Here is a 15,145-nt window from a genome sequence, read left to right on the forward strand (position 1 = left end):
ATCTTGGTGAGACCACCTCTCCACTTGCTATTAAAAATAGTACATATTATGTATATTTACATACACATACATAGTGTCACTGCAGTACATTTTGGAATCTGGACAATTTATCTTCTATTGGTATTTCTACACTGTAATGAAGGAAATTAAAACAAATGCAAAGGTCAAAAACATTGTCAAAAACACCCAGAATTAGTTGCTGTAATATTAGGAAAAAAAGAGTGTTTCCTACATTATGAAATTAATAGTTTCTAAAGCATAGTCCAGGCTCACCAGTGTAGGCTACAAAGGTCTTCCTCATGGGCTACAAACTGATTGAAAAAAAAGAAAAAAGAAAAAGCAAGCCCATTCTTTGTTTCTTTATGGGTAAAACTGACACCAAAATTCACTGAGTTCCATTTTTAAATATATCTAGTGGCTCTTATGAATGACATACTGACTTACCAAGAGTTATTATAATTTTGCATTCATTTTTTTAAAAAGTGTATTACTGGAGTAAAATCTTTAAGTTGGCCTTCAACTAAGTCTGTTTTGGCAACACTACAAAGCTACTGTAAATGGCTCAGCTAGTTAGAACCTGGTTATCATTACTTAAAGACATTTCTTACGTTCATCATGCTACTTACTTATCATCCTCATTTCATTACAAGCTAGTACTAGTTAAGCTTCACTTTTAGCAATGTAGTTGGTTTGGGGTTGCATATACTGCCACAAATTTGCATCAATTGTACTTGTTGACCTGTAATTTCCCAATCAACAGTCTTTAAGATACATATGCACTATGGGATCATGCATTTCCCACCTTTATTTTACTAGCAACTGATACTACCAAAAGCCTGAACAGTGAGACTTTATTGATGATGCACTGCCTGTGAATTTATGGCAAATAATCTGTAACATGTAAATACAATAAAACGTTAGTTATTTCTATATTTATATGTCTTATGACATGTAAGCTAAAACATAATGTGTGTAAGTTCAAACTCTCCAATAAGTTCCTTTACTGGAATGTGAGAATGTGGGCTAGGTATGCTGAAGGGTATTTTTTGCATGTTCCTTCCCAAAGGCCTCAGTAAAAAAAGGTCAAAATGTTCAAATTAGTAACTACATTCAATAATTAAGAACATCTTAAAAGAGCACTTATTTATATTGTCACTAATTACCTGAAAAAATTCTGCAGACATTTCCAAAAAAGGAGCCTCAAAATCTTCTTCATAAACTGATCGTCCTTCAAGACCTAAAATCATTAACATCTGGCAAGCATTTCTTATTGCGCCTCTGTCAAAAGAAGTTAAACCATTTGATAATCAAATTACATTAAAGGTTCATGTAAAAATACAATAGAAGTAGCTAGAGTGTCAGAACCTTTTTTTTTTTTTTACCAAAGTGACCAATCTCCCGAAAGCAGCTCACTTATAACACAAGATTTAAAGTAATTTTAAATTACTTTATATCTTGACTCGCACAGCTCTTTATCTCAAGTTGCTGTCATGCTGTCATAACTTAAAACTTTTAAAGCTGTCTAAATATTCCTGTGTATTTAAAGACACAGACAGAACAAAAAGGCTGCTTATCGGGAAGCCGAGAGGAGGGAAGGAGGCTGTGTTGCTTGAAACGGTACAACATACAATGACTACTAGGCAATATCATTGTTTTATATCAAATAGCTCTGGGCAATCCTGACCAAGCACCAAAAGCTGAAATAAAGACAACTTTACAAGTCTTCACCTTATAGCTGCTTTGAATACAGAGAAGCAGAGAAAGCAGTATTGCATTATTTCAAGCTACTCTAGCTGTAGAGTCATAAAAATGGCACTGTAATCATGTTGGAAAGGGAGAAGGAATATGACAGAAGGGTAAAGTAATTCTTAGTCATTTTAGAGACTATGTTCAACATTTTTCTTCATATATGTTAAGAAAGAAACCTAGCCAAAAGCCCTTAAAGGAAAAGACGGAGAAAACCCAAAATGTCAGCATAAAAAAATATGTGAAAAATCAAATGGGAAGACTAATGGCTGATTTGCTTTTAAAAAGTATACTAAATAACAGCTTAGGATGGTCTCTTCTAAAAACAGAGGTGTCCTTTTTAAGTTAAAATCTAGGTAACTTTGTTATCTGTGATACAGGTTTTTGAGGATTTTCATGTACTAGAAAATCAAACTTAAATAAGCTTTAATAAAATTTTGATAGTGAATAGGCTGTCAGCATGTAACTGTAAAACCCAAAACCCAAAGTGTAAAAACATGATTATACCGGTCTACCACTTCTCCTTTCCGCTCTCTTGCGATCATATCCAGTAACGTTTGTCGTAGATGATCCCTAATACACCCGTAACGTACAACTTGATCTCGAAAAATAATTAACCCCAAATTGTAGACATTCTCCACATTATTCTGTTGTACATATACACGGTCCTGCAGTTAAAACAAAACAAAATCATAGAAATATGAATATAACTCTTGCAGACACAAAAATAATCACTGAGAGCCATAATAAATATAAAAAAAATAAAATTCCAAAAGCAATATATTTTTCAGGTGAGAAACACTTCAAGCTATCTTAAGTAACATAGAATTCGATTTTGACTATATAAAAGTAAGTCTCTACAACTGTTATGGAAACAAACAATGGCTATAAGTGGTTGCCCATTTACCTAAAAAAAAGGGGTGCAGGGGGTGGGGGGTAGGAAGCAAGCACCAGACCCAGGGAGGCAAGCAAGCAGAAAGCAGAGGAGAAAGGTAGAGAGCAAGGCTGGCAGATGTTCCTTTCTCCTCAAAGCCATACATACCATGCCCAAACATGGTTCTGACATTATTAAATACTGCACTTGAAGATCATATTTTATGAAGTAAAATTGAGAGCTGAATGAAATACAGATCCAAATGAAAATGTTAATTGCTTACTGGTAAATATTAAAAAGGCTCTAATGCTTATAAATAGAGCAGCATTAAATGTTACACCATTAAAACACCTCTAGTTACTGTCATTTCAAACAGCTTACTTACTAGCAGTCATCTTATTCTCAAGTTCTTACCAACATGTAATCCAGAATAACTGGCTATAAAAGTCCTATTATTTGCATTATTTGAAAATCTGTATTTACACCAAAGTACACTGAAATAAAACTACTGTTTTTAATTCACAAAAGGATTAGTAACAGAATTCCTTTCTGTTCTCTGGACTTTGGTGGGTCTGTAAACTTCCTAAAATTATAAAAATTATTGTGTTTGTTCATACATAAGTACTTTGGAAACAGAGCCCAGAGCTTTTACCAGATTCTTATAGGCATCTGTAATCCAAAAACAGTTAAGAACCACTGCAAACTGTGATCTTTGAACTTTTCAAAGGAACACGGTCATTACAAGCAACATCAAACATGAACAGAAGTTCTACCATGTTGGCAATGCAACTAAAATGGTATTGATCAACCTTCCAACCAATTTTAACTAAATTCTCCAGGAGCAGCACTCTTTTCATATGACATCATTCCTCTAACCTTCTTTGATTTATCTTATACAATGGTACATATCTAGTGGCTACAAGAAAGCTGCTCTTTTATCAGAATTTTCAGTGCTCACATTTTTCAAATCCTGACATCAATTTTAGCAAGTTCAAAATTTTCATTGATGACTTTTCTGACAAGTTCTTGGACTTCACATTTTCATTCTCAAGATCTGAAATTCCAATTCCCCCTAACCCCCCTCCACAACACATCCCTCCTTTTTGATGGCTCTCACTGTTTCATATTCACTGAAGCTACTCTTTACTCTCATGACCTTCAAGCCCAAACCTCCCTTCATCTAGATTCTGGATCCCCTTTCAGCATAAAAAAACAAGATGCACTTAAAAAAAATGGCATAAATCTAATAATTTAAAAAGTAACAAGAATCCTTTTTATTATGAAAATAATCACTCCAATTACTATATAAATTATTTATAAATTTGAGTTTTATAGTTCTGAATACACATGTGTGTTACATCAAAGTACCATATACAGAATCACTCTTATCCAACATAATCAAAACCAGTAACTGGTTGGTTAACTAAAGACATGTGTGGTTAGAGAGAGAAACTATTAAATACACACATATACCTGCATCTTAAACATTTTAATTTAAAACAGACAAAAATGTTCCTTGAGATATCAAGACTTTTTCTTTCAATATGAGTCCCATAATTCCTCTGACATTGTTTTTGTTACATACACTCATACATAATAAATTGTCTAACATTTCTCTTCATTTTCAATAAGATGTAGTTTGAACAAGAAACATTTGTGAAGCAAGCTGAATGCAAAATCCTTCGAGATTTTTACAATTTCCACTCCAGTCTTTTAAACGACCCACACCTAATTCAAACCAATATTTCGTGATTTGCCTTTGTCAAGTTTTTCCAAAACATTTGATCTAGTTTGCCAAAAAACAAATTCTATTGTTTTTGACACCATTTTATTCGTTTACACAATATTAAATTATGTAATAATAAAAGAAGTACAGCTGGTATAAAACAGGTTTGAGAACAAGTACAACTGACTCTCAGTGAGCACAAAGCTCAACTGGTAAGAGCAAAATAGAGAAGATATACTGGAAAGTAATTGAACAGCAGTGAGAGAACTTTGTTACCAAGCTATTTCACAGCAAAATATAGAAAATACTGGTAATTCTTGCAAGTACTATAAGTTTCAACTACATGCTATGGGATATGAAACAAATCTTGTAAAGGATATATACCAGGGGTGCCAAAAAAATGTATGCAAGTGGACCCGGGTTAACGTTGCTTAAGCAATAGTTTGCTATAATCAGGAGTGTCTGGACGCTGATGGTAACAGCTTTGAGCACCTCTTCTAACTGCAGAAGTCAAATGTGACTTGTATCCATCTTTTGTTATCAGTATATGAGTATATCGAGTATTAGAATTTTAATAGTTTTCCTTTCTTAAAATGTGTATACATTTTTTGACACCCTCTGTATGTATACATATGATATTATCAAGTTTAACATGTCACTAAGATATGAACCTCTTTCTTAAGAAATCCAATGTTCTTAATTTAGGCTAAGAGAAATGTCAAAGAATTAGGTCAGATTTTATTGTTTTTGGTAAAAGGGTACTATTCCCTATAAGAAAACAAAAGGCATATATAATGTAATCTTCAGAGTAAATTAAGCGTTAAGAATGAAGTTTTTTTAATGTTTCCTCCTTTTTTGGTTTTCTTGAAGTATTATTTACATGCCATAAAATTACTTATTTTAAGAGTCCATAACTCACAGTAAATTTCTATAGTTGTGCAACCATTGCCACAATCCAGTCCTAGACTATTTCTATCACCCCACTCCCCCCAAATCCTTCAAGCCTGTTTATTACAGTCAATTCCCACTTCTAGCACCCCTGCCTTTTCTTCCCATAAATTTCCTTTTCTAGACATTTCACATAGTTGGAATATGATCTTGGTGTCAGATTTTTCACTAAGCATAAAGTTGCTAAGGTTCATTAATATTCTAACATGTACTAGCATTTCATTCTTTGTTAGTGCTGAATAGTGCTTCACTGTATGGATATGCTACATTTAGTTTATTCACTTATCAGCTGAAGGTTTTTTGGGCTATTTCCAGTTTTTGTTTACTATGAATAATGTTGCTATGAACATTTGGGTACAATCTTTTTGTGGACATAAGCTTTTACTTTTCTGAGATAAATTTCTAGGAGTAGAAGTATTGGGTCACATGGAAATTGCCAAACTGTTTTTTCTAAAGTGGATGTATCAGTTACAGTACATTTTTTAGTAACGAAAATAATGGATGTGGAGTTAGGAATTCTTCGTATGATCTCTGTGTTTATCACTAACTGGCTGTGTGACCGTAAGTCATTTATCCACTCTGGCCCTAGGTAACACAAAGAGATGGTTAAGATATCTCTAAAACTCTAATATGATTTCCTATGAAAGTTAACTCTCTGATAAAAAATTAACACATACCAGGGATCGAGATACATTTCACTATTACTTCTTCCCTTTCTATTTGTTACCAGTCTCCCCTTCCCTGAGTTTCCCTCTTCTCCAATCCTAAACACAGTGATGCTATCACAACCCAAGTAGGTAAATCTAAAACCTTATGGCCAAAACGTCTGCTATCTCAAACCCTCTGGCAGAAAGGGAGAAAAGGGGTCAGGTGTAGCTGGTGAATCCTTCAGGTACACTGCCTAAGGGGAGGAAACTTCAGTACAGGAAATATGATGGGAACACCCTGTTGGAGTGTTTGAGCAGAGCATAGGCCATTTAATTCCATGGAAGGTGACTGTAGATAAGGGAAATAAAGATGTTGCAGTGTAAGAACTGAACCTTTGTCTCTTAATGTGAAACTGTGAAGGTGTATATAATGGTTATAATTAAATGACATACAATGTTAAGAAAACCTGTTAACCCTGAAATTTCACTATAGATACCAGAGAGCTCATAAATGGAGAAGGGAAAACCGACACACTTGAGTGTGGCTATTTAAATTAGTAATACCAAATAGCCATTTATATTAAATGTTTGGTGTGCATGATTAATGACCATCTAGCAAAAGGAAAGCTATACATGCATACACTCATGTTTGTGTGCATGTTAAATAGAAATGCATGCATGCACACATTCACAATAACTTGTGATCTTTACAAGATGTATATGAAAATAACTGCTAAATGAACACGCTAAACCTTCTGTTTATTGCTTATTAGTACTACCAGAAGGAAGTCAGCCTGTGGGTACACAACAGCATTTTCATCACAGATTCTAATAGGAATCACTCTTAGAAAATAACTGGCTGATTTTATGTAATACAGTATTAACGTAGCTCTAATCATTTAAATCACTGTAGGACTTTTATTTTGTATATGTTTCTAAGTTAGTATTTAATTTTTAAAAAGATTTCTTTAAAAATTCCAGCTCTAGTTAACTTCTAACCTAGCCAAAAAAAAGAGAAAGAAAAAGAATCTCAAAGTACAAATAAGATAAAATCATCCGAAGAGAGAGAAATATTAAACAATAATCTAAAAATATTTTAATCTCAGGCTTTTTGACCAAAATGTATTTTATATGAATCCAACACTAGTCATTTATCTATTGAAAAGAGCTCAACAAAGGTAGAAGGTTGGTAGCTGCTTCTATTTGCCTTTTTATGCCAAAATGCAGGCATTTTTAAATCTGCAAATAAGGTAGTTTTATTTCTTCCTTTCCAATTAATTTTAAAATTAAATTTATTGGGGTGACATTGGTTAGTAAAATTATATAGGTCTCAAGTATAAAATTCTACACTACATCTACACATCACACTGTGTGTTCACCACCCAACGTCAAATTCTTTCCATCACCACATATTTGACTCCCCTTTACCTTTCTCTACCTCCCCCACTTACCCTTCCCACAACCACCAAGCTGTTTGAGTTCTTGTTTGTCTTGTTCGTTTGCTGCTTTCAGTTTCATATCCTATTCACATATGAGTGAATGCAGGCATTTTAAATATAAAATGTGCTGAAAAACATGTTTGAAAGCCTAATGTCTAAATCAAACATTAGATTTACTCAAAGGATGTGAGTTTCATCATCACTGAGATAAGCTACATTTTAAATCTCTAAATTTATGGTTCTCTCGGGAATTGCTATTCCTAGGCCAAGCAAACCTGAAATGGGCAAGAACCTTCACAAACCAGATGGACCAGGGGGTGAGAAGGAGTAATCAATGATAGGACCACTTCACTGTCCGCTTTCACAGCTGGGAAAAAGCCTGCTGTTGTCTCTGACTTCGTCTGTATAGTTAGCTTGATAAACCAACTTATAAGCGCTTCATCTGTAACACAACACCTAACTCACAATCTTATTCCACTTATTTCCAATTCTATTCTTACAAGAATAGCTTTTATAAGCCAACTTCCCAACTGCCAAGAACAACTATAAAAGCTAGATTAAAAAAAAAAGTACCATCTGTTTAAAAGCATCAACTAGGACAGACAGGTCTCTAGGAGCTGAGGTAGAGAGTTGTAGTCTTTCTTCCTCTGCTACAAAAGGAAAGGGAACCTCAACCAGCTGATGTCCATGTAAAACCCCTACTCATGACCTAGGGCTCTTCTCATTCTTAGCAACAGGACATCAGCCTACAAAGTGCTTGGCCTTACAAGGTCACAGATATTACTACTCCCACCATCTTGGTAAAGATTTGCCTTTTCCCCTTAACTGATGTCTTCACCAAGGTACCTAATCCACCAAGATACCTAAATATTTAACTAATGTAGGTAAGATCAAACTCAGCATGCAAAAGCATCCTTAGAGGTGTCAAGATGCACTATGCAAAAGTATAAATCTTATGAAAGCTACACCTGTGCAAAGTCAAGGAGTGACTTTGTAAGTGGGCTAAACAGCTTCATTACTGAGAATGGTATTAAAAATACATCAAAATAAAACAAAAAATAATTTGTTAATGAGAAGTTCAAAAAGTAACTTAACTCTTACTACTTAATTTATCTGAAAGAAATTATTTAACAAATATTTTTAACAAGTCATTATGTCACAGGAAAGCAAACTAGGATAAGTGGATATTGGGCACAGTAAGCAATGGTGCACCCAAGGAAAGAAACAAATTATAAGCCCTTTCACAGTATCACTCATATCTAGTGTCTCATTTTATAATGTTTTCTTGCACAATTAAAGAGGTATTTGGGAAGCAAACTCTAAAACTAACCTTTGGGTCACATTCAATTCTGAAAACTTAGTGCTCCAAATATAAATACAATAGTCCTTTGTTTTAATTATAGTGCCTAAGGGAGCAGTTTATAAAATTTTTCCTTCAAATACCAGTAGTACTTTTAATACTTCAGTACTTTTAATACCACTAATGAACCAAGGGCAATTATGGATTAGTAGGTATTCATCTATACTTCCTTGCCTGGTTCCCCCTGTGGCCACTGGCAGCTATTCATTTAGGCAAAGACCACAGTTAAAATGGTAGCAAATAGCTCTGAAAGTTGGTTTATCAAGCAAATTGTAAAGCTGGTTAATCAAACTCTTAAATAATTCTTTCAGTTTCTTGTCCTCACAGCCAAGAGGATCTATAACTGTCTTGTTTTTTAAAAGAGAGGATAGGAAAAGAGGAATGTAAACAGAATTTTGAAAATCTTCATAAATATTAAACATTTATCCTACTCAGAAACTAGAGACAAACCCTGAAGAGTTAAAACTCATTTTACAAAAAAGACCAAACAAGCAAATAACTCTGTAACAAGTAGCTACTGTCTGTTAGAACATGTTTGAACCTGCTTTCCCAAGCTTAATCACTAGGCTATCTTCTATCAGCAAGTAATAAATCTAAGTGTTTTCAAATAGGGTTCCCTTTCTAAACATGAATAAACATGACTTAAGAAGGCTTAACGCAATGAAGATAAAAATAGAAAATTTAAAAGCATCAACCACCCTCCCCCCCAAACACACATCCACCCACCCACCCCAGAAAAGTAACAGAAAGTTTCTACTGCAGTATTGTAGTAGGAAAAAAGTCTAATTAGATCAAAGTTTAAAGAACTATCTCAGTATTTTCCACAATGCTAGTGCCTGATTCCATTGCTGAAAGGGAACCTTTGGAAACACATGAAACAATTAAATTGTACACAAAGAGAATCACTTCTGGATTTAACAATATTACTGGTAAAGTGAATGAAAAAGCACAGAACATGGTGTCAAAAAACCTGGTTTTAAAACAGTCCCACAACTAAAGCTCAGTTTCCATCACTGTAAATGGGCCCAGAATTTACAGGCCTCTCTCTCAGGCCTGTGAAAGTTTTAAAAATAATGCAGTTGTAAGAAATTCTATTTTTAAATAATTTTCACTTATTTTAAGAACTGCATCCTAGGACTAGGACATTTGACAACTCAAAACCCTAGTCATGTTTCTCTAAAGCTGTGTATATTGCACCAAATCATAAATAAAAGCACTGTTCCCTACTCCAAAGTGTAATAATCTAACGGTAGAGAAAAAACCCAACAACACTAGAAAATAGTCCCTATTAGAACCATAAAAGTAAACACCCTCCAGGTCTTGGATCAATGAAATTGTAAGAAGAAATTAGGAAAGAAGTGTATTAGAGAAGCGATACGAGTATAATTCGGTTGTTAAGAGTATAGATTTAGGTGCTAGACAGACTGTTTCAATCCTATCTCTGCCATTTACTAGGTGTCACGTTAACTCTGTGTCAGCTTCCCATCTGTAAAACAGTATCTACATCAAGATGCTATTCCGCGTAGTTCTATTTCTAGGCTTAAAAAATCAGCTTTATAAAACCAACTCCTCTGGCAAGAACAACCATAAAAGCTGGAAGAAAATAAAAAGCTACCACCTCACACCCACCAACATAGCTACTATCAAAAAATAAAAACAAACCCACAAACAAACAAACAAACAAACAAACAAAACACACCAGATAATAAGTGTTGGTGAGGATATGGAGAAACTGGAGTTCCTCCGCAGAGTCTTGAAGAAATATTTGTACACCCATATTCATAGCAGCATTACTTAAAATAGCCAAAGGTGAAAAACAACCCTTGTCCACTGACAAATAAATATATAAGCAAAATGTGGTACATACATACAACAGAATATTATTCGGCCTTAAAAATCAAGGAAATTCTGACATATGATACAACACAGATGAACTCTATGATTACACTTATGAGGTACCTAGAGTGGTCAAATTCATAGACAGGAAGTACAATGGTGGTGGCCAGGGGCTGCAGGGAAGAGGGAATACAAAATGGAGTTATTGTTTAATGGGTACAGAGTTTTAGTTTTGCCAAGATCAAAATTCTAGAAATGGATGGAGGTGACAGTTGCACGACAGTGTGAATGTACTTAATATCACTGACCTGTACACTTAAAAATGGTTAAGATAATTAATTTTATGTTATGTGTATTTTACAATAATTTTTTAAAAAGCCAAACAAACGCCAACTGTTTAAAAGCATCAAAGAGCAACAAAGGTAACGTGGATTTGTGGGGTCAAAATTCTATGTCAAGTGTAATTGAAAAATTAAAAAAGTGGGGGAGATAAAGGGGAACAAGAGGTTCAAAGTTCCAAGTATAAAACAAATAAGTCATGGAGATGTAATGTACAGCATAGGGAATACAGTCAATAATATTGTAAAAGCATCATGGTACAGTGTCAGATGGTTGCTGGACTTATCACGGTGATCACTTCTTTAGCACAGGGAATGTAATCAATAGTGTGGTAATAACTGCATATAATGCCAGGTGGGTACTGCTAAATAACTATGATGTACCTCAAACTAATATAATATTGTATGTTAGCCATATTTTAATACAAACCTTAAAAAAAGAAAAGAGTCTAAAGAAAAGGCGCGTATAGGAGAGGAGCCTCACTTTACTCATTCCTTTGGGTCATTTGTTGAATTTGGAGGACTGGAAATAGGAGGCCAAGCAGAAAGTCACAGGTGGGCTGGCTATCAAGCAGCTAGGCCTAGGAGGCCAAAGTCTGCAGAGGAGAGAAATGCAAAGAAGCAGATATTCTGCAGAGAAGTTTCATCGAGATGTTTACTGACACACTACCTAAACCTGGGCGAGACACCAAAACACCAATAAAGCAGCGCTGGGAGGCAAAGGAGCTGAACAGACACAGCCTGCCGACTGGCAGTGGTGAGGAGACCAAAGCTGGGATTCAAAGCGCCGTAATGTGGAAAGCAAACTGATAAACACCTCAAGTTTTAGCAGAGACCCCAGAAGGGTTATTCCCTGTGAGTAAAGATATGTCCTGGAAATAAAGGCTAACTAAAAATAGGCCAACCTTAACATAGCCTGAAAGCCAACTCTCAACTAAATCATAGTGATCTGCCCCAGGCTGTGCCTGCCTGCCAGAAGAAAAGTATATTTCTTTTGAAGAAAGATAGTATCCAGGGCCTTCACATTTTTATATACAGTGTTGGTAAAATTACCAGGTTTGTTCCCCACCACCAAAACAAAACACCTCAGGATCAAGTGTCTGAAAACCAAGGGGGGAAAAAAACCCAGAAAGTCAAAGTATTCTAAGACTTTTACAGTATTCAATAAATGGTTAAAAACAAAACAAAACTAACAAAGTAAACTATAAGTCAAGGATCTATATTGTGATCTCTAAGTTAACCACTAAAATAATTTAAAAAGAACATATAAATAACAGCTAATGGTATAATAAAACATTCTTAATGCACCTCAAGAAGGCAAGCTGGGAAAACCAATAAAAAACAGATGAGACAAATAGAAAAAAAATAGTAGAATGGCAAAGTAAACCCAAACGTATCAGTGCTTACATTAAATGCAAGTGAACTATATGCTTCAATTTAAAAACAAAGATGATCAGATGGACTTAAAAAGCATGTTACTGTGTGGTGCTTACAAGTGACAAACCTTAAATACAAAGACACAGAAAGGTGGGAAGGATGGGAAGAAATGTGCCATGCAAATATTAACAAAAGGAAAGGTCACATAGTAATACTAGACAAAACAGACTTTAAGGCAAGAAGTATTACTAGAGATAAAGAAGGCTATTTCATAAAAATGAGTCAATTCAACAGAAAGATAAAATGATACTAAATTAATATTCACTTTGTAACAAAAACTCAAAATACATACACTACAAGGAGAAATACATAAATCTAAATTTGTAATGAGTAATATTACAAATCTGAAGATTTGAACATTTCTTAATAGCTGATAGGACAAACAGACAAAAAAAATTAGTAAAGACGTGAAAGATTGGAACATGGTTAATAAGTTTGTCCAAACAGGTATGTATGCAATACTTTATTCAGCAATTACAGACTGAAAAACTGGCATTAAACTGAAATTGAAAACTTTTTCTTCAACGTTACCATTAAGAGAGAAAAAAGGCAAGCCCAGAAGGGAAGACGGTATTTCACAATACATTTATCTGACAAAGGACATCTATCCAAAATATATAAAGAACTTTCACAAATTACTAAAAAACAAAACCAAAACCAAGAAAACACATTTTCAGAAAATGGGCAAAACAGACTTGTGTACTACTTTTGATATATATCAACAAAAATGTTTTCAAAAAAATTTAGAAGACGACTTTCAAATTAGTGTAGGGCTAGCATACGATCAAGTGGATAGAGTAATTGCTAGGGCAGTTAACATTTTGGGGAGTTTCTAAGTATTACAATAATGATGGTTTTAAATCGCTTCTGATGACAATTAACAATCTAAAGTCTTAGAAAGTCAATTCTTCAACAAGGGTTTTAATATCAGATTCAAAATAAAAAATGAGAAAAGAAACACAGAATAGCAAAGTTTTCCAATGTGCTTTGGTAGCTTACACTTGGATCATAGATAAAGTCACTGTTCTTAAACTAGGCTTGGGAAACCAAGATTACCTGCCCAAACAGATATCCACATCAAAAAATTTCCCAATGACGGAAGAATTTGCAAAAAGGAAACAGCTTTTTAGAAGCGGGCTTGATACTTGTATAGCTGACGAATGAATTTATTGTCCTAAGCACAAAGATGAGTGAATGTTAGGTCGATTCTGGGTAAATTTTTATAAATTCTGTTAAGCAGATTTGACATACATAATTCTGCACTGAGGTGAAGACCATGGGTCTTTGTTTGGAATCAACAAAGACTTCACTATTCCAGTAATGTAGTAACTGTGTGATCTTGGCAGGTTAATCTCACTAACCTCAACTTTTAACCTGATTAACTCAGTTTATTCATTCACAAAATGTAGAGTACAATACTCACCTGAAAGGTCAGGTATTTAAAATATTTTGTAGTATTTTGTGAGGATTAAATGAGTATATACTTACGGTGGTTAAAACAGTACCTGGCACACACTAAGGGCTATCTGCCATTATAAGGAATAGTACTGGGTAGGCTTATAGGCAGCCAATACTCTATCAACCTCAGAGCTGAAAGAGCTTTAAAATTTTAAATGATCTGACCAACACGTCTTCAACCAGATCCCATAGACAGGCTTCAGGGAAGCCACGAACCCCTTGGAACTGCATATAAAGTGTATGTTGTATGGTGTGTACACACACACATGCATCTTCTAGGAGAGGGCCGTTCTCCAAGGGGCTTATAACCCCCGAAAGCCTCAGAAATCAGAACGCTTATCCAATAAACTTATTTTCCTTATAAGGAAAAAAGGGACCCAGAGAGGTTAAATGACTTAAGCAAATGAACGATAAAGTAGGAACTAAAGCTGGGTGTCTCTTAATTCATCATTAAGTATCTTTCTCACTACTCCAAATTTCCTATGTATAATTGGGAGCAGCTCCCTTTATGTACCCAAGTTTTACTTCCTTTTTACACAAAGAAATACATGCTCTATTTCTGATGTACCACAGGGCCTACTTCACGCTGAATACATACTTGCCTCCCGAATTCAGTGTCAAGGACTGCTCCATCTTTACTGCACGCAAGCGCGCACCTGCGCGCGGACACACACACACACACACACACACACACACACACACACACACACACACACAGTTCACCAGGCAGAGTAACCGAAGTATTTATGGTTCTATTAATTTGTTTGAAACAGAAATTGAAATGGAAGGCAACGAAGAAATCCCAATTATCAAATACAACACTCCTAATCTTTTAAAGTGTTTATGATGATGCCCTGGTTTTATTTCACATAAGGGCCTCGTACTTGGCTTCTGACCTAACCATAAAAAGATGCCAAGGTATTTATACTGTCAGCCACCAATGCCAACACTAGAGCACCTATGGGGAAAGCCTGCCTTGAACAGACCCTTCTTGCAAAAGCAGTCAGAAAAAACACTGAACAGGTGTGAAGTGAAGCGTAATGGTCCCACAGCCACTAGATCCCATTTTCTTCTAAGATATTATTTTGAAAACAGAGAAAGTGCCAAGAAGATTCTTAAGCAACCTATCTGTGCTCTTCCAGAATACAGTTATTTTCAAACTCCTCTAAATGTGTAATCTAGAATATTGTAAAGAAGAAATGTTTTTTGGACCTACAAGCATCAAAATCTATAGGAGAAAATACACTCACAAGTTCCACCGTCTCCATGTTGTCATCTTATTTCTGATGTCCAAGGACACACAGTCCTTGGTACCTTCAGCAAATGGCTTACATTA

The 15,145-nt window shown here is 34.9% G+C and overlaps 1 protein-coding gene across 2 annotated transcripts in view; it reads right to left on the reverse strand.

Moving 5' to 3' along the window:
* CUL3 (cullin 3) overlaps positions 1-15,145 on the reverse strand; it is a 91,791-nt gene that overhangs the window by 28,744 nt on the left and 47,902 nt on the right. For both annotated transcript variants that reach the window (XM_081051877.1, XM_081051878.1), the window contains 2 exons: positions 2,254-2,414; positions 1,164-1,278 (listed from right to left, as the gene is read on the reverse strand). In XM_081051877.1, the coding sequence (XP_080908003.1) occupies positions 1,164-1,278; positions 2,254-2,414 (276 nt within the window). The remainder of the gene's footprint in view (positions 1-1,163; positions 1,279-2,253; positions 2,415-15,145) is intronic.

This window comes from Rhinolophus hipposideros (assembly GCF_964194185.1).
Source record: "Rhinolophus hipposideros genome assembly, chromosome: 6".
NCBI lineage: Eukaryota > Metazoa > Chordata > Mammalia > Chiroptera > Rhinolophidae > Rhinolophus > Rhinolophus hipposideros.